The 25,538-nt window shown below is 33.8% G+C and overlaps 1 protein-coding gene across 4 annotated transcripts in view; it reads left to right on the forward strand.

The window, feature by feature from the left end:
- Nucleotides 1–25,294, forward strand: part of LOC142981926 (uncharacterized) — a 185,186-nt gene extending 159,892 nt beyond the window's left edge. For 2 of the 4 annotated variants that reach the window (XM_076128073.1, XM_076128075.1), the window contains exons 3-13: nt 7,022–7,181; nt 8,176–8,384; nt 8,757–8,897; nt 9,335–9,444; nt 9,912–10,026; nt 10,719–10,839; nt 18,194–18,328; nt 20,051–20,226; nt 20,579–20,717; nt 21,758–21,863; nt 22,888–25,294. In XM_076128073.1, the coding sequence (XP_075984188.1) occupies nt 7,022–7,181; nt 8,176–8,384; nt 8,757–8,897; nt 9,335–9,444; nt 9,912–10,026; nt 10,719–10,839; nt 18,194–18,328; nt 20,051–20,226; nt 20,579–20,717; nt 21,758–21,863; nt 22,888–23,092 (1,617 nt within the window). In that variant the 3' untranslated portion in view covers nt 23,093–25,294. The remainder of the gene's footprint in view (nt 1–7,021; nt 7,182–8,175; nt 8,385–8,756; nt 8,898–9,334; nt 9,445–9,911; nt 10,027–10,718; nt 10,840–18,193; nt 18,329–20,050; nt 20,227–20,578; nt 20,718–21,757; nt 21,864–22,887) is intronic. The other 2 variants (XM_076128074.1, XM_076128076.1) reach the window with 2 other exon arrangements.
- Nucleotides 25,295–25,538: the final 244 nt, after the last annotated feature.

Consider the following 25,538-nt stretch of genomic DNA (forward strand, 5'->3'; position numbering starts at 1 on the left):
CTTATAATTTGTTCTTCAGTTTGATATGTCAATTTTTTTTAGGAAGAAGATTTTTAGTTTTTATGATAACTTTTTTTAAATTTGTTATTTTTTGTACACGAAAAAAGTTGTATTTAGTTTTTTTATGTTACGTTTATATTTTTTACGATTTTTAAAAAAATATATGTTTTTAGGTTAATTGAATAACAACTGATTGTAAAAAAGAGCCATTTAAGGAGAGAATTAAAGTTCCTATTGTTGATTTTCTTTAAGATTCTGATTCTTAAAGTTTCAATGTAGGGTTTAATAAATATAAATGCGTAAAATATAAAATATTTTTTGTTTTATTACATCAAAAGTAGAATATGGGTCCCCTGGACCCACGACTATAGAAGTGTGATTATTTTTCACGACTTCAGTTAAGGGTTAAGGGCGAACTCTACTTTTTATTACTGAAGAAGAAAAGGAAATCTTTAATAACAATTATATTGTTTTACTGATAACAATATCTACGTATACTCATTTATAACGGTGATTGAATCAAATCAAACAGGTATAATTTAAAAAGAATTATACTGTCATTACTTACGTCATGTTACAACAGAACTTTAGTCATAAATCTTATTAAATAATGCACAGTAAGTCGCGTGATTTACATAATGTTTAGTATTTAGAACGGTACTGTGCATTAAATATGTACCTACTGTGAATACTAATTAGTTTTGTCGTTTAAAATATTGTTTTTGTAGCAGTACCTTATCCTTTTACTTATGAAGGACTCATTCCTGCATTTTATGCTTAGAATGCTTAATTATGCTACAAAATAATAAATACAAAAGTTGGGCTAAGAAACGTAACTAATTAATAGTGATCTCGGATCTTGATATTTCCATTAGTACTTACCTATCAACTTTCTGGTACTAGCTGCTAAGGATCTAATGCATGGGAGCCCAGGTTCTGCATTCTCTAGTCACATACACCATTGAATTTAACAGAAAATAACTTTATTACCATTGAAATGCACTGTTGTCAAAACTTATCTTGATTAATCATGAAAACATCGAAGAAACTATATTCCAAATTCTTATTAGGAGAGTCTCGAAAGCTAAGTCCGCGGCCGGCTAAGATATACAAAATATAAAATTTAGAACATCTATCACCCGTAGACTTATGCAGCTGACGGTTGTTGATTAAGCTTACTTATTTGCGAAAGGCACATTATCTCTTATGTTATTTCCTATAAATCGTGCAAGCCCAGGTTTTATAATATTGTCGGCCCTAGTCCTTCCTAAAGCCAATCAAAAAAGCCATCAAGAGATACAGATTTATATGCCATTCATAATCCCACATCATCACAAGACTACAAGTAGTATAGTACATCAGTCACGTGTGTAGCACGGGTATAATAATTTATTCTCCACCGGTACTCGCTATATGCACTCATAAAACTGTTGTTTACGTTTGAAACGTGTCTAAAACGTGGCTCGTTTACAAAAGATTAGCTTGAGGCCTTTGCGAGATGCTTTACTTTGAGCATAATAAAACGAATGGACTTTCTTTGGTTCTTGAGGCGCTTACAGGCCGGTGTATGATGTCTGGATTAAGCAACCTAGCGCGGACATTTTAAAGATGAGAGGCAACATAGCGATATTTGAACTGAGCGTCTCTGTGCTTCGAAGGATATGTAAAAATTCGGTCCCTGTTGTTGTCTTTTACGATTATTTAGCCATCTCAATGGCTTTAGGGTGCCCGGGCGGTTTGAAAAACTTTGACATTAGGTTGACGACTAATCATGTTATGATAATGAATTAATGAATTATTTTTTGAGCTTTGTATCTATGTATTCCAAATATGCCTCCGTTCTACCTGTATAGAGTTTCATGGTAATGATCAGGTGATGTCGTTTATTTACCGACACCGAAAACTATAATTTTGTGTACAAATTAGACTAACTTAAAAAAAATGCTACTGAAAAAATTGCATATTAGTTTATTTTTCAACAACGTATCAATCACGTTAAATATTAATTTATTACGCTCTTTATTTGGACATTTTTAACCTCAATTTTATTACAACAGTTTTTAATTTAAACAGTTTATGAATAAACACTTTAGTCACAGGGATATAAGTAAATTAGGTTCCCTAAAAACAACATTTGTTTTGACGTCACGTTCTTATTCATAATGAACTCCAATTAAGGCCATAACTTAATATAAGAAAACAATATTAACATTAACGAAACTCGAAGAAAATATTTAAAGTTATATTACCTAGTATAACAGCTTTTGATTTTTCACAAAGCTATCGTGTCTCTCGCAAAAAGTAGAGCTCCTGTTTGGTTAAAAAAAGAAAAATAACAGGGCAATATTTGCGTGAAGAAACTGTAAGTAAATACTCCTATCTTACCTTATTGCTTATTCTAGGACGGACAGGTTTAGGCAGAGGTTATAGTACACCTAGGTTTCGCCATTAACAATGTTAATCCTATGTATTAGCCAGCCTATTGCCATTTACCAAGCACTTTACCAAACTCCGGGCTACTATTGAAAAGAACACTAATATACATTGAAAAAAAACCAATAGTAGGTTGCCCAAACCGCGAACACCACTGCACTAAAGACTGCGCCACAAAGGCAGTTTTTGAAATCTATACTAATATTATAAAGCTGAAGAGTTTGTTTGTTTATTTGTTTGAACGCGCTAATCTCAGGAACTACTAGTCCGATTTGAAAAATTCTTTCAGTGTTGAATAGACCATTTATTGAGGAAGGCTTTAGGCTATATAACACCACGCTACGGCTATTAGGAGCGGAATAGCAACGAAAAATGTTACAAAAACGGCGAAAATTATGATCCACATACTCTCTTATGTGACGCAAGCGAAGTTGCGCGGGTCAGCTAGTTTTAACTAAATTTACGATTACGCATTACTTACAGTTAAAACTACCCGGTGATTTAAGTAGGAAATGCAAGCAAACAGTTTCCTGTGTTCGCACAGATGTGGGATGTCAGTTCTCAGGTTTCAGTGTATTCTCTGCCAACAGACCGCAATAATCAGTGCAATATAAGCGAGATAACAATACACTTCCTAACATCGAATCGACGACCGACCGCCGATAACGAGTAGTGAGGGGAAATTGTTTGTTCCGTTCTAGCTTTATTAATTAGTTGATTGTCGTGTTTCTATACAAAATAATGCAGTAATACTGTATCTGATTTATTTTTTAATTTTCAATGTACAGAATTTACACCTCTACAGATTTATTGTATGCATTGACTAGTGTTTAACCTGCAGCTCTGCCTAAATGGAGGTTTACCTCATTACAAAAAAATATTTTTAATGCTTCTCTGCACTTCCTAAGTAATCTTCATACCAAATTTCAACTTTCTATGCTTAGTAGTTTCGAATGTGCGTTGTCCATCAATAAGTCAGTAACGGAAGAGTTTTATATATTTATATTGATTATGTTAAGATAGAAAAAGAAATTAATATTCTCCTAATCTTACTATTATTCTTGTTACACTTTTACATTAAAACTACTGAATGGATTTTGAAGAAATTTGGCTTACTGTCTGTAAATCTGTAATTAAATGTAAAAAATGTAAGCTAAATTTCTTCAGACAAGTTTCAGGCGGATAGAATATTTTACGAAGACTAAAAATAATAATACAGGCTTCTTCTTTCTTAAGTTATTTCTTATATGCCTACCTCATATTCGAAATTTAATTAAGATGTTACCGTTTATTTATATCTTTGGCGTTAGCATTATTTCTTTGGTTAAACTTATTTAAAGTTTATTAAACCCAGTTAATGTCATTGTGTTATAAGGATACGAATTGTAATAATTTATTTTTAATTAGAACTTTGCCTACTTTGTGTGTATTAATTAAACGTTTATTTTAACACCGCTTAACCTAGATATAACTTTGAATGCTTTATTAATTATAAATATACATATACAAAATATCGCTTTATATAGAAGGTTTATTTAAAAAAACGCGATTCACGTTCATTAATTGTTACTTTTTTATTTTATTCTTATATTTTTCTGTTGAGGTTGAGGAAGGAAATTGTAAAGGAAACACCACCCCCGATTCTAAATTTGTCCACCTGATACCAAATTGTTTTGAATTATTGATTACAAAATTAAGCAATCTTAATAAATCTACTATAATATCATAAAATAATGATTTTGTTTATGAAACCACTTATTATCGAAGTTTTTTGTAAAGATATACTGAATACAACATTGTTTTTTAATCATTTGAATTACCTTAAAGTATCCATACATTTTGCGTAGAGAAATGCGTTAAACAGCAATCAAATTAATGATTCACATATTTCACTGTGACCGCCGTAGTCATTGGGCATTATTTTTTTCCTTATAAAGAAAATATTACGTAAGTCAATTTCAGTTTAAACTACGAGTATAGTGTATCGATATTTACCCTCGACGTTTTCCCATCACTACAATATATCAATTCAAATGACACAACTTCAGTTAGTGTGTCACCCGTTCTGAGCACAACACGAATTAATCCACATTTTCCTTCTAAATATTACTTTATTTAACTCATTTGTGAACCTTATTCAATAAATGTAATGCAAGAATGTAGAACATAGTGTTGAGTGCGCGTACAAGTTTGATAAAAGTTTGTGATAAGTTTGAGTTATGAATCTGTTCAGATTGCAACGCGGCAAGACATGGGTGCGAGAGGTAATGGGTTTATTATCACGTTTATTTATAGAAAACAATGTACATTACATTACTAATGTGGTGAATATTTCCATGTGTTTCCGTCACTCAATACCTACTTATCTACGCGACAATTTAACTTTACATCATACTATTCGTTTAAATCATTGTTAGTATTATTAAATAAAATGTAGAAATGCTAAATAATTGTAGTGTTTACGGTAAAAACGTGTAACAACAGGGTGGGGTAGGCAAAGCATTCCGAAGTCCATCGCTCGATTTGTTGTACAGGAAACTTTGTATAAAATGACTAAATACCTTTAACTGTGTACAATATAACACAATTAGTAATAAATTAGTAAGAAACGTCAATCAAATATCGCTTTTTAATGTAGTTACAAGTGATGTTTAGCGTTCCCATCGCCATCTATCGGTGGACTCCAAACATCACGCTAAGATTTCCTGTCGCACTTGGGTATCGATCTCACAATCAGCTGTTAGTGCCATTGACACCGATGGGACATCAAATGTACTTACTCAGCAAAGCTATAAGTGTATATAGCTATGTACTTTCCCATCATTCGATAGGTATATATTTACCTAAAATATACGAGGAAACTCATATCATTAGTTAGAAACGCGTCTATACTCTCATATGATGTTTTAAAAATGACCGATTACTGAAAGTTATTCTGTGATTTTCGCTTATGCAACTTGAAGTTTGAGAAGCGTATACACAAAATGAAATATTACGTATGTTGAATTTTCTATGTACCTAGTTCAAAATCGTTAATCTGTAGTTAAAAAGAAGCAAATATTTTTAAAATATGCTTGGTAATAGGTCCAATTAGCACGATATTATGTTGTACGGACGATAAAACAGCTTACAGACTGCACCGGACACGGTAACTCGCCGTTTTTCCTTATTTGCTCATAAATTCAACGTTACTGTGACACGTATTAGGTAAAAAAATATTATTAATGATTCTTAATAAACATAAAGCGTTATTTGAGTGTGAAATCAAAGAAAAGCGCAAATAAATCGCGGTAATTGGTAATAGAGATCAAACGATGGGAAATATTTCGTATATTTTTATCTAAAGTTACAAAATCTTACCGCTGTGTGGCGCCACTGAGTTGTAGGTTATAAAAAAAGTAGTAAGTAGCTATTACAGACATCGTCGGCTGTGGTTTACTTTGCGTATGTTTTTGTACATACAAATCCTTCCTATATAATGTATTTTTTTTCGTCAAAGCAAAACAACAGCTACGAATTTTATAGGCCTAAGATATTATAATGTCACAGGTAGTTGAATGGGTCCTTTGCTGACTAATAATACGTATTATTACGGCCTTGACTTTATTTAAAAGTAAATTAAATATATGCTTTTCGATTAACATTTATAGATAAGTGACTTCCGATGCTAATGACCTGTCCGTTTTGTTTATTTTAATTCACCATCAACTGTTGCGTGAGCACAAATCTATGCAGCTCTTTCAACGTGAAAGGCCCAGTTTCACTATATTTTGTTGTTTTCATACATTTTCTGTCACTATATCTAGCAAATATGCTATCTGATAGTTATTCATAAGCTGTGAGCTGTCCCTAACAATCGTAGATTAGGTAAACAATCATGCAGCGCCTCTAGCGTACCTCGAAGGAACTAATTAGATGTCTCAAATGTCAGAATAGAACGTCAGAATTTCGAAGATATGATTTTCATACTTGCACATAAAAATAATTTGTCATTGCGCTAGTTTTTTATAACAGTTATTTATCAGGGATGTTTGTTAGTGGTCTCGTGCTACGAGTATTCGTCTAGTACTAAATAATAATGTTATCTATACTACTACCGCAAAAGCCGGACTGACACCAATTAATTCACTTCATTAAAATACATTTTATTGTAGATACAGTCACAAACGATAATATTCATACATCAACTCGAAACATTACTGTTGTGATATTCGTTGTATCTCGAATCTCGTGAAAAATTTAACTTCATCAAATTGGCTAGAGGACAGACTTTGGGGAAATTAGCGCCTAGAGTCATCGCCTCCATCATCGTCTATTATCTATTCAGTCTATTTCTACCCACTGTTAAGTATAGGCCTCCCAATACGCCATTTTTTACGAACCGGCGCTTTCTCATCCATTCTAGTCCTACACATTTCACGATGTCGCCCGTATTAAAGTCAACAATTTAGTAGAGAGCCTTCAACACAAGGTTTTTAACTCAGACTTAAGAACATCAGTGACGTGTGAACGTAGGGTACGTAGGGTACGTAGGGTAACATAAAAGTGAATCAGACCGATATACTAATGTCTTTTTTTTCTATTCCAGGAGAATATACCAGAGCAAGGTTCGCTCCAGGGCCGCGGGTACGAGCAACTGAACAATTGGAGCCCAACCTCGGAGCGATGTCCCGTGGACTTCGACATCGCGTACAGCAAAGGCAGTTCCGATGGCAGGGCGGGCTTGGTCAGGATCAACAGGCGGCTAGGTGAGCATATATTACAGTTTTTTTTATGTTATGAGGCCGCCCGCAACTTCGTCCGCGTGGAAACTCTTCCCGTGTAAATCCCGATCCCTCGGGAACTCTGGGATAAAAAGCAGCCTATGTGTTATTCTGGGTCTTCAGCTACCTACATACCAAATTTCATCGTAATCGATTCAGTAGTATTTGCGTGAAAGAGTAACAAACATCCATACATACATACTTACAAACTTTCACATTATAATATTAGTAGGATTTAAGATTGGTAGGATGTACTGTGTGTGTCATGCAAATGGTGCCAAATATTATAGTACTAATATTGGCTTAGGTAAACTAAGACAGAACTTGCCGAGATTCTTCACATACAAAATCACATAATTTTGTGCCAACCATTTTTTTTTATTGTAAAACCTTAAACCTATGCTGCCAGGTCTTTCTTTTAAGACAAAGTAATTAATTTTGTACTGTATTTTGAGTCTGAAAACTATTTACTAGCTGTCTCGTGGTTTTGTTATGAGGTTACAACCACATAGGGTCTTTCACTGTGTAAGTTTTACAACATTTTCCTTCTTGACTAAAAATTTAATTACTCTATTCAAATAATAATATGACTCATAAAGTGTTATCCTTATTAGGCATTGAAATAACAATATTTTTCTGATTAGTAAACGCAGGACTTGACCCATTGCACACGCAAGTGTACTTAGTTAGGGAGGCTCCCACAGCCAGTTGCCATAGTCACCGGTCGGTAAACGATCTGTGGGTTAAGCAAACCTTGGCGCGGTCATTCCATAGATGGGTGACCGCATAGTGGTATTTGAACTGGGCATCTCCGTGCTTCGGAAGGCATGTAAAAAGTTGGTCCCGGCTGTTGTCTATTTAGATAACAGTCGTTAAGCCATAGCCTCTTGGGCAGCTTGAACAACTTTGACACAAGGTTGACCACTAACCATACGACGAACAAAACAAGAAACTAAGTGATTATTTGTTGATATTTCAGGCGGTTCATCAGAAAATTTGCTGGCAAATCCTCGCAGACCAAGTCACCTTATGCTTCCACCTTCGTCTTCAGGAGACAGTCTGGATGTGGAGATCAGGGACCGTCAGCCAGCGTACGCAAGGAATAGAAAGTCACGGTCGATGGTAGCTCCCAAACATCGCATGAGATCACCTGTGCCGGCACCGAGGTTGACTTTACAGCCTCAGGGGGTAAGTTATCCTTCATGGTATATTCCTAATTTTCCAAGTTTTAGTTCTTTTGTAGAACAATTACTAGAACTGATACATAAGTTAATTGATAGTTGTCTTTGTTGCCTTGTGACGGGGATATAGCATGCAGATCTTATATTTCTCTAAACTTAACTTATCCTAATTATTTTGTGTAATATTTTAAGATAGAGTTTACACTAACTATCTGCTTATCTTGTCTGCTGTTTAACATTAAAATTCAATCCATATGACTTAACTCCCTATATTTCCCCTAACAGTAAAGGAAAGAACCACAAAGTCGTTTGGCTGCCCTATAATTTTGAAAAAAATTGTCAAAAAAGATTAATTTTCATTTTTTTCCCTTTTTCCTAGATGATTATGGAGGGTCCGATAAAGCGCACGAAATTCTTGGAAGGTGCTAAGAAGACTAAGAAGAATTGGATCGAGTGCTACGCGGTGCTCACATCTACGGCGCTAGTCTTCTACAAAGATCAGAACACGTATTATGCCGGTGTAAGTAAAAACTTTTTGATGAAACGTTATACCCTGGAGTCTCGGAGATACGTGTTACTTGGTGTGGAGTGAGGACTAAAATAAGAGTAGTGTTACTAAGAATTGCTCTTGTGTCGCGGGGACTTTTTCAAACATACAAATAACGTACACAGAGTACATCTAGACCCGAAACAACTATTTGTGGGTCGCACACGTACAAGTAATTGTTCCTTGTATGAATCGAAACGACCTCCCGACGCAATGGTAACGGCTTGGCGACCTTAACCACTCCGCCACAGAGGCAGTCTATAATCTAAGAATATGTACTTAAAAGTGCTAGAAACTGAAACGGTTATATTTCATAAAGATCTTCAAAAGCGTACGTCATTTTATAACTAGTAAACCGATTTAAAGGTTATTTTAGTTGGGTAGTTATTAATGACTATTTTCCCTTACAGAAAGTATCAAAGCCGGGGACCCCTCCATCGCCGTCCGCGCCTCTACCCGAGCTTGTGCTGCCACTGCGCAATGCACACGCTGATGAGTGCCCACAGAAATATACTAAGAGGTAAACATTATAAATATAAATAAATTTAACGTTTATTGTCCCACTGCTGGGCAAAGGCCTTCTCCCGTAATGAGGGTGGTGTTAGGCCTTGAGTCCACCACGCTGGCTCCACTGCGGGTTAGGGACTTTGCATACCTTCAAGAACTGTTTTAGCAGAATCGACAGTAGCACTATTTCCTATTTTTATGGACCGGTCAGTTACTGACATAGTTTTGTATGAAAAGCGTATCAGCGCCTCTAGCGGGTGGCAGAAGAACTAGTTTTAGGTACATTTTACGTGTCAAACTCTCGATAGTACCGACTGTAAAAAATCGCGCTTCGAACGCTAAGTAAATGTAGTTATTTTAGTTAAATCGATACAACATAGAGCTGAAATAATTATAATGAATGTCTAAAAAACAGATTTTTACATAAACAATAATGTTTCTTCCTTAATACATTACTAATCTTACCTTTTGTGTTCTCAGGCATCAACGTTCAATTTTATTGTTCGTGGGCTGTGACCAGTACCTCATCCAAGATGCAACAGATACCGGTGCCAAAATGTGGTTTGAGGAGATCAAGAAAGTCATTTATAACCTGGTAAGTACTACCATTACTATTCTACTTTTTCTTCTTATCGTATTGTCAGTGGTCAACCTAGTATCAAAGTTGTTCAAGCCGCCCGGAGGCCTTTGACGTGGCTTACAATTTTACTCACTTTAGAGAACTAGTACAAGTATTTCTTCAAAAATATGATTAGTATGTTGCCTTCTTTTATCACAAGTCTCTAAGCTAAGGTTTCATGGCATACAAAATAAAACTGATCCATTTGGTGCAAATTCTCGCCCGCACCAGTTTCTTAAAATAATGAAAGTAAGTTTTTCTTTATTTTAAGAACCTGGTTTATATTGCAAGACAGGTGCGGTTTTCTCTGGCCCCTAGCGTATTCCGCAAGAACTATTTTATTTCAAGTAATTTCGAATGATGAGTTTAAAATAGGCTATCACTTCGTACAGCTAGGTGATGGCAGGTGGAGCATATACTCAGTAGTAGGTAGAACTAGACTCTTTTTTATCCCATTACTGTCCCACTGCTGGACAAGGGTCTTCTCCCAAACGAAGGAGAGGGGTTAGGCCTTAAGTCTACCAAGCTGGCTGACTATGAATGATGAAAATAACAGCACTGAATTCTAAATGATTTCGATACCGGAGCGTTTTTGGCATTAAATACATAATTCATATCTGATATGAGTAAAATTCAAGTATTGTATAGAAAAATGGTGTTTTGTGTAGTACCCACGGCCACAGAAAGGCGACTCGCCCCCCTCCACGTACCAGAGCAGCAACACCGACCTGGAGAGTCTGGGACGCACGCCGCCCGCCGCGCGACACGCCAACAGGAACAAACAGAAAGGTAACTACCTCCTCACCGCTTATACTAGCCGGGTACTTTCTGGTACTATGACATATAAAACACATAATACATAATTTAGGTGTAATTTATTATTATTAGACCAATTTTCGTACAATTATAATTAAAATGAATAAAAAGTCAAACTTTTACTTTACTTTTAAGGGTAGGTTGCAGTCCATATAAAAAAAATTATGTTGGTCGTTGCCACTAATTGCCTTTATTTTTAATTAACTAAATACCAAAGTATCGTCCAAATATGAAAATATTTAACTGACTAGTGTTTGAGATTATTCATAATACAAAATACACTATGATTTTTTCTTGTAAAGAACAAATTTTAAAGCAACTCTACGTTTCTTTTCTCAAACGAAATCGCCCTTAAAAACTATGAACATAATAAAAACTTCTGTTCTAGTCAATGCTCAATAGAACCTATCAAAAATTAGCACTTGTGTGCAATTATCTTTATTTTTCTGCTTTGCAATTAGCAATTGAATTAGAATTGAGCTTTACCTCACCTCACTACTTGCTATCGGCACTCATTTAGTTTCATAAACTCACTATACTGTTAGGCAACAAATACAAGTACAAAATATTTTAGAACAATGACCCTGAGGACTTTAAATTTGGATTGCTTTACCTACTGTCTCATAGGAGCGATTTCCCAAGACCATCGATAACTGACAACAGAAAAGTTACGAATAATATTTTGTTCGAAAACCCCCTAGCGTGTTCCTCAAGAACTATTTATAAGTTTTAAACGCTGGTTACTGGATGCTAACTGCAAATCGCGCTAAAGTTTTTAATATAGTAAAAATGGATATAAAAGCCTTGAAAAAGACCTTGCTAGTGTGTAATCTTTCTTATTTATTACTTAAATGGGTAAACCAATTATTCTTTACGTCATTTCCTTAAATAAAGAAATTTTGCTTCCAATATTTCCAAGCGAAAAACCCCGTCGACAATTTGGCTGTCTTACGAATGAATCAGCCATAAGGGCAAAATTTACATTATTTAAATATAAACTTTAAAACACCAATTGGTATTAAGTATTTATACTCTTTACAAAACATACTTTTTTCCTCTGAATAATTTAGCCCCGATTTCAACTTCTGAATAAGTACCGATTAGCTTAACAGGTGAAATTTCATTTCACTCATTTCACAGTTGTTATTATTATACATTTGCTATCAATCTGTCAGATAGATTTTCAAACACTTATCTATAACCCTTTATCAGGCACTTTATCTCCTATGAAAAGGGGCGAGTTTATTTTAAACTCATATTCACCATTTGGAGTATGAAAATCTTTATATTTCTTACGCATTTTTTCCCCAAAAAGTTGATTAAATGTGCCCGGGACCCAATCGCGGCTCATATTAATATAGTTTAAGTAAACAAAATGATATTCATATTCATTTAAAATAAAGCACATTTTTGAAAAACATCCAACAGACTAGCGCCAATTTAAATAAAACCTACTTTACCCAAAACCAGAAAATTTATGATTTTCACTGCATTTGACTCTTTATTAAGCCTATCAGGTCCTTATACACTCCTTATAGAGTATATTTAAAGGCAATAAGGTTTTTTCATATACGGTGTGGTCTAAGGTCAGTAAACGCTAACATAACTACGTATTTCCAAGTAATTATACCATTTTCCCAGATTAGCCATGACTAACTCAATCCCGGTATATATGCAACCAGTTAGTATTTACACATTTTCCTCATTCAATCGTTCGTTCACAGTAGCTGCGTTCAGTCGTATATGTAAACATTTTGCAAGCGAGTAAACGACGGTTTATTTAAATGCCAAGGTGATTATTTACATCTCTGAAGTGATAGTTCGTGTATTAAAGTGGACAGTATCTGTTCGTGTATTAAGCTGATAGTTCGTGAGCAACTGTTCGTGTATTAAGACGTAAAAAAGTGGACTGCTCGTGTTTGAACTTAAAGCCAAAGTTATGATGAACAAAGTTCAAAAGTGAGTTTTATAAACTTTATATTCAGTGTTTCCGTGAACTATGACTGTGTTATGCTGTATATCGAACACCTACAGTCGTATGAGCTCATGTAAGGAACATTTTTATTTATTTATTACAATAATTTACTTGGTAAATATCTATTGAAGCAAGATTCCCGATATCGGCGTGTTAATTATACATTGGTTCAAAAAGTGTTTGTATTTTTGTAGTTTTCTCTCAATTTATCTTTAGATACGTTAACCGGCTATTTTTCCCATCGGCGTCAGTCTTTTGTTTACAGTCTTGTGGTAGGATAAGACGCTCAGGCGCTGTAAGTATGCCTACGTTAAACAATATTTAAAATGCGTTCATTGTTTTGACATCATCAATTACGCAATCAAAGAGAAAAAGGTATATTATCATTAACAAAGAATTGAGGAAAACTGTGTTTCGCGGTATATTTAATTACTGATATTATTTATTTATTGAGAGTATTACTAATGCACTGCTAGGCTATGGTCTCTCGGAAAAAAGGGGAGAAGGCGTTGAGTCCACCATGCTGGCAAAGTGCAGTTCAGAGACTAACCCCCGGTATCTGAGGTGCATTTGGAGCAGTTTATCTATTCAATAGCGTTAAAACTCATACAAAAAAACGCAATTAGATATTAGGTCGGAGAAAAAGTCTTTTAGCATTAGTATTATGAACTTTGATAAAATCTCTTTGGCTCCAAGAATCACAAATGAGTACACGGTTCATTAGGTTTCTTTCAGTGAGCTCGTGAGGTACCCAAATATCGAGCTTTTTTGAGTAGAGAAAAGATTTTATTACAAGTTCATACATACTATAATGCGAAAAGACTTTTTCCCCGACCTAATACATAAACTACAGCTACATGTACTGAGAAACCGGGGGTTAGTTGACAATAGAAATTATTGATCACAATCAAGCTTAAGATTCAAGAACAATAAATGTTTATACATTGCATACCGTTACTAGGAAAAAAATACATCGCAAATAAAAAATGGATGATGTAATTAAATACACATGTACTTATTGTGTACCTACTTCAATTAATTGCGGTTCGTTTTATTTATTTACTGCCTGAATAGGTAAAAACAAACATCTGTTTTATTCCGTTCAATTAATTTTCTTGTACTTTGTCCTAAGTAGTAGTAGTTTAAATAAAATCTAGCCAGTTATTAAGTAGGAATTAACAATTTTTACAGGTAAAATTGATTAGCGCCCCTAGCGTATTTCGAGAGAACTAAAATTTTGTCATGTCATTCATGTCAAACGCTCCATATGAAGACGACTCGATGGCATGGAAATATTGCTAACCCCCGGTTTCTGAGGTACATTTATCGGTACTATAGCGATTAAGCTCAGGCCCCCGCTTTCTGAGTACCTTAATTAATTGGCAGTAGTTTATCTATTCAATAGAGTTTTTTATATAAGTTTAAACGCTATTGAATTGATAAACTACCACTTAATGTACCTTAGAAACGAGGCATAAGTCTATCATTTCTATAAGTATTTGTACTGCAAAACAACTTTTTCACAAGTTCTCATAGTAGATAGGTGCCGTAAATGTAATTCAGAAAGCAGTAAGTTGGCTCGAAGGCGAAGCAAGCCCTTGGTATCACACCCCGTTTCTTTTTTTTCAAGCAGATCCAAATTTTGTTTTACTATGATCTTTAGTAGCTTATGCAATATTTGCTTACTAACTTACACATTACCTTTACCAATATATTAAGTAATCATATAATTAATTCTGCGGTCTACAATTTTGACGTTTTCCTTCGATTGACGTCATTTCAGGGACACATAAATGTACATGGTAATAGCAATCATTAAACCAATGCTTGTATGAGTAATACGATGTTAACAAGCGTAGAAGTTTAAGACTGTCTCATAGGTATACTTCTATGTAGGAATAATGATCACTTGCATTGACAACAAAGGAAAGCATCATGAGGAAATCTTCGATAACTAATTAGTGTCCTTTAAAAAAATCATGTAAGGATACCGAGTTCCCAATCGACACTTGGCTAGTCAGATAAACTTTAAGTCTTGCCCCTCTCTCACTCTGAAATCGAGACCCTTGCCCAGCAGGTGAAATACACGAAAACTAATCTTTAAGTCTTTGTCTTGTGAACTACAAAATCATTGTGCAAAACTCTGATTCAAATCCACGTCTAACCTATTTATGATTTCAAATTCAATCTTTACTAAATAAAATCTAAATTTAGCTTTAAGTACTCATGTAAGTACCCGGAATAATGATTTGTATTAAAAACCTCATCTTGTTGCCAATACAACTGTGTATGAACCGCGGTTACGCATTAACGCGAATTTTGTTGACTGGTATTCCCAATTACTACTGAATTTATGTATTTTTATCTCCGCTTCGAAGAATCATAGCAAATCGTGGAGGCGCACCCACGCTCTTTATGTTTTACAGATGAACTTTGTTTGAATAATTTTCTTTAAAATACAATACACGTGTTTTTTTGAGAACACTCATCACGACTTTGTTCAACACGAGACCTGTGTATACACACTCATTCCAACTTGGTTCAACCCGAGAGCTTCCTAAACCATACATTTTACGAGCTAGGATCAAGTTAAAAAGTTCTTAACTGAGAAATTGCAATACGAGCTCGATATCTAGTCGAAATCTAGATATATTTCTTACAGCCGTTGAGTTTAAGGAAGTAAGTAACTAGTACTTACTTCCTTAAACTCACACGGCTGTAAAATGATATGATCTTTATAAAAAAATCTACATATATTATACATTTCCAAAAAACAGACATGGCATTTCCGACCTGCGTACGATTTAACATCTCCCGATATCGGATTAATTTGATAGTCGTTACTCGTCAGCATTATGATAACTTTATATCACTGCAGTGCAAATGTCTGCAGTACTTTACTCAATCAATATATTTTCAAAATTGTCCAATATCAAAACAGATAACATATATCTCCACATCCTTGTACTTACTTAATTATAGCAAGTAATTTTCGTACGAATTATCACTTTATATCAACAAACATTCGCAAATGCTCGCCAACTAAACCATTATCTGATAACACGGAACACTGATAACGAACAATCATTAATACGCCAATCGTTCAGTGTTCACAGACACAATGGCATAATCTTACAATTAAATTAATATATGTGTTAAAATCTGTGCAATATTGTGAATAACCAATGTATCAAGTGTGGCTTAAGACGTTTATCGTTTGTGTGAACTTCACCAGAATGTTATAGTGTTTAATTATGTCCGTTGTAATGGAATATCAATTAATTGAAGCGGTCAACTGTCTGCATTGGAAAAAGACTGATATTGTGATGACACCAAAGAAAAGCCCCACCGAGAAATCGCATAGATTCAGAAATATCTTCGGATCACACCACGACTTGCGTCACAAACGTAACGTAATTTTTGCTATAGATTTTACATAGAGATATAATCAAGTACCTATGAATATTTTCTTTAGGCACTGTTATATCTTTGTTGTATATTTTTTATAGCTCGTTTCACCTAGTTTACTAATCGATGTTCCCTTTAATCCGTTTGTTTTATCTATTGTTATTTACAAGTGGCTTTGTGGTCGCCATTGTTACCCGGACGACCTGCCGATATAATGATCTATTGTAGACGGTCAGAGTGATTTAATTGTGATTTGACTGACAATAGTTCAGTCCATTGCTTCCCTTGGGTGTGGTTGTTAGTGACTAAGAGATAATAAGGAGCATGGACTGTGTTTGTGATCTCAACTGTCTATCACTATCCCGGACTTAAAAAAACAATAGTTATCTCAACCAATATCACTGTGACATTATTAAAAAACATCTTAGTCCAAAAACGTGTTAAATTTTACTTAGACAATGTGTATTTTTCGTGTAAAAAATTCGAAAAGATTGAAAAAAAAATCACGTATAACATCACCAAATTGTTTTCTCACGTGTTTATACTAATCGACGTTCCACAGACTCGTTTTTAACATAAATAGAAGCACTCTGGAGCGGATAATATATACGGCGGTATATTCTAATCGTCAGCGAATTAACAAAGTGCAGATATCATCTTATCGTATCTATTCATGTTCGATAACTTATCGTCTATCTGTTACGGCATGACGAATTTCAATTTCAGTATCTCCAAACCATAAACTATATGTTTATGAACAAGATACATTTAAAATATTCTGTCGATTCTAGTGATTCCATGTGGATAAAAGAGTTAATAGTTATTCGCTGGTATATTAAAGAATGGTGTGAAAGGAGTCAGGCAATGAAGGTAAATAAAAATGAAACAATTTTCCGAAATATTGTGTACGTCGATTGCCTGTTCCCTAACTCGTATGTGTCATTGAATGTTGAACTCATTTGATAACAACTTCATCTTCAAATATAAAGTCGAATTCTTCTTGTTATATTTGTTTTACGTTTAAAAACTCCTATTGGTTCAATCAGTGACGCACTGTTTAACCATTATGTGCTACTTTGACACCTACTATATTATTTATCCTTTTACCCTTATCTGTGTTATTTACGCCACTCGTTCCAATTTGGTCGTTACATTAACACCAAACGGGACGAGTCTCATGTAAAATACGTACACCAGAATATTTCTTTAAACTATTCTTTAACACATATCCGTGTTATGTGTTATTAGGTAGGTACATTGACTTTAATTTACTCTAACTTCTGTGCCTCATAACTCTATCGTAATATTAATCCATATCCGAAATACATTTCGCCTGTCTGGTTATGGCTTTGAAACCAACTATCTTGCTATGGTATGGGGTACTATCAATAATGTACTGTCTACAAAGCATATGCGATGAATAAGAAATGAACCGAGCGCTTAGAATAGTTCCTATGCATATTTTAGGTTCAGCCTATTTTCATACGTCGATATTTCTTTTGTTCCAGTTCTGTCAATCAGGCCTTCGCTTTTCTTTATTTTCATCGCAGATGCTTCTGTTAATTTACATTTGCGCTGTCATACTATCATTAATGACAGCATGTAACCGTTACCTTTTATTAGGCTACTTTATTGCAACGTCAAATTTGGCTTTACACAGATAAAGAATAAACATATCATATTTAATTGAATTAAACTCTCTCAATGATTGCCAAGTTTGACTATATCCAAGTGTAGTATACGCAAAGCTATTGTTTATACAAATTCTTGTTGCTCATCGCTTCAAATATTCTGGAGCAAACTCTAATAAATACTAATTCAAATGTTCAGCAAAACTAAAACCAAAGTATACTGCAAAAAGTAGCCTTTCTCCTGCTTCACTTTCAACCTCTATCTGTCTGCTAACTAACTGTCGTATTCTACTTCTAATGTTGTACATTCCAGCAGGAGGCAGCAGCAATGAAGATCTGAGCGACTCCACTGAAGCCACACAGAGATCACATGTCAGAAGTAGGTTAAGGAAGTTCTTCGCAAAAAGACCTGCAATGGAGCAACTGGTCAAGAAAGGGATTTACAAAGGTTCGGACATTTGATCTTTGACGGTGTGTGTAGCACAAATAGTGGAGTAGACGTTATAGACGTAGTTTTAGAATTAGATGATAAGACACATGGTTTTAAATTAACGCTAGATTTAAACAAAGTGGATGAAGTGGTTTTTGATATTAACGCTAAAACGGTGACTGTTTGGATGGTTGAATCATTAGAAGAAAAACGATTAACCAGAGGAAAATCTGTATTATAATTGAAATCTTGTTTGGAGTGATTTTTTTAGATTGGAATTTTGCAAGGTTGCTTGGTTTTCCTGCTTGATACAGTTATATTTAACTCAAAATTCTCCTCAGTGCTTTTGTAACAGGAAGGTAAGTGCTTTCGTTTGGATTGCATATTATGTTTATTGTATATATTTTTGTAAATTTGTTTCCTCACACATATGTATTATAACAATTAGCTATGTAAATTGTATTGGTGTTTTATTTGTACCTATATGTGCGTCTGGAAGTTACAAATACTTATGGACATACTGATTATATTATTAATTCGTTTCGGTTTGATATTTCTGTGTTTTTGTACATTGCACTAAGCTAGGTTTGCCGTTTACCTAATATAATTACGTCCCTTGAAATAGTCCTAGAATTAACAATAACATTAATTTTGCTACAATCTGAAAATTATATTAACCATGTTGTTGGATGGTTTCGCTCGAAAGTTGATCGTAACTTTATTTTCGAGTTCGTACAAGATTATTTTAAGTACTTTTAGACTTGTAAATAAAGTATTATAAAAAAAAATATGTTAGTACAAACAACGTATTAACAGTACGTAGATTTACGCTGGAAATCAGTAAAATATCCGTATTAATTTATTAGGTGCATTTATTTTATTATATACCTATCTTCATTGTGGTTTTTCTCATGAAAACCCTTTACATTACGTGTGACGTGACGTACAAAATAGAACGTCTATATCAAACGTTTCTGGATTTCACAATATAAAATAATTTGTGGCTAATGAAATACGTGACAATTCTTGAGAAAATCATCGTCCTATAGTGACGCAATTGTTTTGAATGATTTCTTAGGTCCTAATGTTCACAAAATATTACAATTTTGTTTGGTTTAAACGTAAATTGTAGAATTATAATGTTTAACATATTCTGTAGCTAATATATTTCGTTCATTGAACAATTAAAAGTTAGCACAGTGATTTCAATAGTGGTTTTCGGTCATGTTATATTAAGTTTGTTTTGATAATGACGATGAAAATATCCGTCTTTATTTGGCATCCGTTTGTGAGAAAGAAATATCGTCTCCATCGTGGTTCTTCGATTATTTTTGGTATTATTTTTTATTACCAATTTCTCTTTCATTCATTCTGCAATATTTGTGTAATGATTATCCTTTCATCATATTTTGCGTGTGCCGTGCCTCGTAATTCAAAAACGTTGATCGCGTAAACTACAACGATATCATATCGATTCATTTTTTATTATGTTTTGTCACTGATCGCAGTTTCAGATTACAGAACTAATAACCTCATTATTTATTATTTGTTTACCAAAAATATTATTCTGAGCATTTTGACTGCTCAAATAAGCCAGTAAATAAATACGATCATCATAAATTGTCATCACCCAATTGTAAACGACCATTTGTTTTACTAGACAGTAATTCTTATAGAGTTTCTTCATCCTCATAAAGTCCTTAGTTTCCTTCAGCATAACTGACAGTGTTTGTATTCCAGATGAGCCAGTATTTGGGAGGAACCTGGACGAGGTGTGTCCAGTTTCCAGCCCTCGCGTGCCGGAGTTCGTGGTGGCGTGCGTCAAGGAGATCGAGAGCAGCGAGGAGAATATGTGCACCGATGGACTGTACCGGGCCAGTGGGAACCTTAGCCAGGTGCAAAAGATCAGACTGGAGGTACGTTGAAGTTGTCTTTTATAAACTTTTTTTATACCCTACTGTTTTAGAAGTAGAGATTTTTTTAACCGACTTCGAAAAGGCGGAGGTTTTCAATTTGACTGTAATTTTAGAACTATCAATTTCTTTTCTATAACCATAGTATTCCACAACCAAATAGCGTTTCATTTGATACAACATTACTTAAATTGTAAAATATACGGTTTAAAGATGCTCATTAAAAAATTGCAGCGAAACACCCTAGTAAACACTATCTTTCCTTAATCTTACTTTAGCTATATAAAAGCAAATCAAGCGATTATTTATCATGTAGTACCGTTCAATAACCATGAGTATTTGTTGATGATTACAGGTTGACCAGAACAAGATGTCAGTAATAGAGAACAACACAGATATCCACGTACTGACGGGTTCACTGAAGCTGTTCTTCCGCGAGCTCAAGGAACCACTGATCCCCTGCAACATGTTCGACAGAGTCCTCGCCGCTTGCTGTAAGTTACCTTCCTACAATTTTATTATTACCAAGATATTGTATAAGGTTTTTTTTCTATGTACCTACTGAGAAGTTAATTCTTAAAGCTTGCTTTTTATAGTATAAGTGTTGTATATCCGATAGATGTGGTTACAAGCAATGAAAACACCTGTCAAAATTAAAGTTAGGCAGCTCTTTCGATACCTAATTTACTAATCGTTACTTATTCAGAATGGATGAAATCTTATTCATATTATCTGTGTATCCATAAATATTGTCAATACTGTAAAATCGTTTTAGTACCAAACTTTAACTTGTTGATACAAAACTCTGTTACAGGAGGAATAAAATAGTTTACAAGCATACGCATTGACAATACTCATAAAATAACATATAAATAGTAAAAATACATACGTAATATTGCTCAATAATTATGAACATTATGATAAACTATGTTTTCGATCACTCAAAACTGCCACCTAACAATTTTGATGATACTTAACAGATAATCTGGATAACACCAACCGAATAGCAAAACACGATAAGGAACGAATTGATGAATCACAAAATAATTAAAGTTAAAATTATATAAGATATCGTTCACGTGGGCTTTAGTTTATAGCTTTACTCCTATTAGTCATAGCATGACGTATAGCCAATAGCCTACCTCAATAAACTGACTATTAAACTCTAAAATTTCAATTCGATCTAGAAGTTCCTGAGATTAGCGCATTCAAACAAACATACTCTTCAGTTTTATATTATTGTCATAGACTAGCCGCTGTCCGCGACTTCGCCCGGGTATAGTATTCTACATCTATCTTTATCCCATTGATGCTGTTCCCGTAGGAATTTTGATCCCGTCGATCCCATGCAAACCATGTCCCGACAGTTTCATATTAAAAAAATAATTATTCAATTTAGTTTAGTAGTTTAAAAGTTATGTGCGTACATACATTTCGGTGATTCATTTTTATTTATATACATAGATTAGTATATCAAATTATAATGGAAAGTTTATAAAGCAAAGTAGATAACGAATGTATTTTTTGTTTACAGCAATAAAGCCGCGAGAAGCAAGGATCAAAGAATTTCAGAAGATAGTTCAAGCTCTACCACAATGTAATCGAGACACACTACAGTATCTATTAGAGCATTTGTTGAGGTAAGTTCCTTTACATGTATAGACAACTCCGACAACTTTGTACAGAGTCTTTTATGCAAGGTTGATGAAATTTAGGATAGGGTTGATGACTACCAGTCAAATCAATTTCTCTTTATGAAATGTCAAAAATAAATTTTAGTATAGAAATACGAAATAGTGTCACAGTTTCGTACTTTCGTAGGTATCAAATACTCATTTGATACCTACGTAAGTACGAAACTGTTGCCTAAAAAAATGTTTCAATCTGTAGTAATTACAATTTCAACACTATTTACCAGATATATTACATAGCCTGAGCATTTTATATGAACCTTTTACGAATACAAGTTTAATTATTTTTCGTTAACCCAGTCAACTACCCAATTTAGACAATCTGTAAGATTGAAAGTGGCTTATGCAGTTGATGGTGGCATTTTTAATACAGTTACCTAGTATCGGAAATATACAGGATTATTAATTATAAACTAGATAAATTGTGCATGCTAAGGCTCTCTACAAAGTGGTTGTACTATAGTTGCCAAAATTCTGTTGCCGTAGATTATGAACTTTATCATTATTTTTGTTAAATGATAGTAAATTTTGATAATAAGCATCATATACGCTATTGTTATCAATATTGGCGTTAAGAATCTTGAATACTTACAGTTTCCTGTATTGTTATGAGATATAAATCATGCCAATTGTAACTACGTCATAATCTCTGCCTATTTTTATCCAAATCTGTTGTCAAGTATTGATTTAATATAATGCTAATGAAATGAAATTCCGTGTAAAGTTTGTACCAATTTTGTATGATCCATTTACGCAGAAACCCGAAGTTTAATTAAGATATGTGAAATACACCCACTTTTCATCCATTAAAATTGTTATTCCAATATACCTAATTACCAAGCTCTGGGCTACTATAGAGAAATATTCTAACATGCTGCATGCTGTCTAGAGTTCGAGAATCGAACTCTAGACGTCATCACTAGCAATCAGTATGATTTTTATCAAAAATTAATATCAAATTCAATTATTACAGGGTAACAAAATACAGCGAGCGAAACAGGATGCACACAGCAAACCTAGCGATCGTCTTCGGGCCAACACTCCTATGGGCCCCGGCAGAGCAAGCCCACAACATAGCAATAGACTGCATACAACAGAACAACGTCGTCGACATTCTTCTCACAGACTACAAAGATATCTTCCCGGACAACGGGAGCAAGGGTATGAAAACAGCGTGATTTTACACACACGACCTACCGGTAGTGTTCCATATTGGTTATTGTTTCAAAGATGCCAAAATATACAGTCATATACATCAGTGAGAAATTGTATCTACATTTCTATAAAGAAATTAAATACTAACCCTCTTATTCATAAACACACTATAAAGCTGTTTTAGTTAAAAAGCTACTATAATATGTTTTCTCTTTTTCATATCGCTAAGGAGTGAAAGAAATAAAACACTTTACAAGCCTTTCATAACTTCATATGTTTTTATGAATAAGAGGGTTCTTGTTAAAATATTATCATCATTGTAGTGTCTAAACTAGACTTTCTCACGGAATATCATCAAGTTAAAATAGATATTGCAGTAGCAATATATTACAAGTTAACGTTAATTACAAAAACCAATCATTCCAAAGGGTATGTTGTTGTAATAAAACACGCTAGTTTCTAATAAATGTACGAAAAGTGTGCTATACTACATATTGTAGAGGATGTTCTATTTTGTATATATAGACGATGTTGTAGTAGTAAGTGGAGCTTGGAGATATTTGGTATGATCTCTGTTGCTTACTATATTTAATGTATACCTAATAGTCTGACTGTCAGTGAATTTACTATAGATGGTAGATAATATAACGACGACTATTTAATTATGTCTTAGGTAATGAAGCCATATTTCGCAAATATATTGCTGCATTCACATGAAGTATTATTTATTTGATATTTCTTATGAGTTCAGACATCTTTATCGATTACTTGTATTCTATATTTTCTTGACATTGTCGCTGACAGTCACACTATCTTAAATAAGTGACATTTGATTATTTTAAATTTATCCAAAATTCATCATTGAATGAGAGTTGTGATTGTGAAGCAATATAGTACGGAAAGACTGTCCGAGGCTAGAGGTAAATAATATATTCAAATAATATTATTATATAGAAAAAATATTAAAATCAAAAAAATAGATTGTATTTGTATATTTTTGTGTGCACATCGCACGAAATGTCGGTCCGAATGTAGTAGAGTAACAATTATCCAAAATGTATTTGGCACCCTTTTCATTAAATTATTATTTACATAGTTAACTAATTGTACAGGTAAATAGGTGGATTACTAAAAAATTAAGCCATGAAATTGAATAAAATAGATGAACATTTCAGTGTGATGTAAAATTAGATTTAAAGCTTTATCAACAGCATTATTTTTGGGGCAAATTATTTGTACAGGAGTCCTGGGTGAGAGAAGTTAGCGATGGGGATCAAATTGACATTCATTTTGGGATCAACTTGAGATCAAACAACAAAAAATAAAGCTTTTATCTATAGTCCAACAACTTAGTAGAGAGGTTTGAAGCGAATTCGGAACGTCAGAGAACCGCAGGCTTATGCTGCAACGGTGGCCTGTTTGATAAAGCTATTTTATTTTGAAAAAAAAAACAGAATTGAATAGTTATCCAGATAAGTCATGAAAGTAGAGATTCTTTATTAAGTTGTCAAACTATAGTTATATTTTCTTGGTCCCGTATTCCCGTCGTTGGCTTCAACATTCACACATTATAGCGGCTTAAAGCCATTTTATAATTTGTGCCTTAAGCAATGTAAATATTCATCATAGATGATTTTCTTTATAATGTGATAATCATTACGTTGTTGTATCCTAGTATAATTTTGTTGTATTAACTTTTTAAGTGTAAACAAATGCTTGCAAACGTGACAGTCTAGTCCTTACCGTTTACAATGGACTTCGGTTAAAGCTTTGCTTTCGTAAGAACTTGAAATAAATAATGCGAAAGTAATCATTAATAATATTTTGACAAAACTATTGTATGTTATTGATACGAACGTTTATTTCAATTCAAACTAGCAATTTTTTTAAACTTTGACAAGTTCCACAGATTATAAAAGTATTCGTTCTGAAATATATTAATGTACACATTGAATGCGACAATTATTATTATGAATAATATTGGCTTTTAATAATTTTGTTTAATAATTCAACAGACAAAACTAGAAATAAATACTCAAGGTAGAAACACCAATTTTAATGTAAATTTTCTAATAAGCTAGTAACCAAAGGTTTTGTATTTGGCTGATAGAGTAAAAAAAAATAATTATATTGTTGTGTAGTTACTATATGTATAATATATGTTTACGCCAATAATGCTTGGACATAGTTAATGAAGTTACGTCAAATAAAATCAGATTATTTTATTTATATCTTTTATTTATCCCTTTGTATCTGTCGCAGTAAGATAGATAAAGCCGTAACATAGTTATATCCCTAGGGATATAATTATATACCGTAATATAGTTATAAAGAAGAAGTTTTGGGCAAACCGACATGGGTAGGTTAGGTTAGAAGCCTTCGTGGTTATTTTTTTTTAAACCACCCAGAAGGAGGAGCCCCGCGAAGCGGGGCTCCGGCGACATCTTCAAACTCTCATTATAACTAAGT

The sequence above is a fragment of the Anticarsia gemmatalis genome, chromosome 20, assembly GCF_050436995.1.
Source record: "Anticarsia gemmatalis isolate Benzon Research Colony breed Stoneville strain chromosome 20, ilAntGemm2 primary, whole genome shotgun sequence".
Lineage (NCBI taxonomy): Eukaryota > Metazoa > Arthropoda > Insecta > Lepidoptera > Erebidae > Anticarsia > Anticarsia gemmatalis.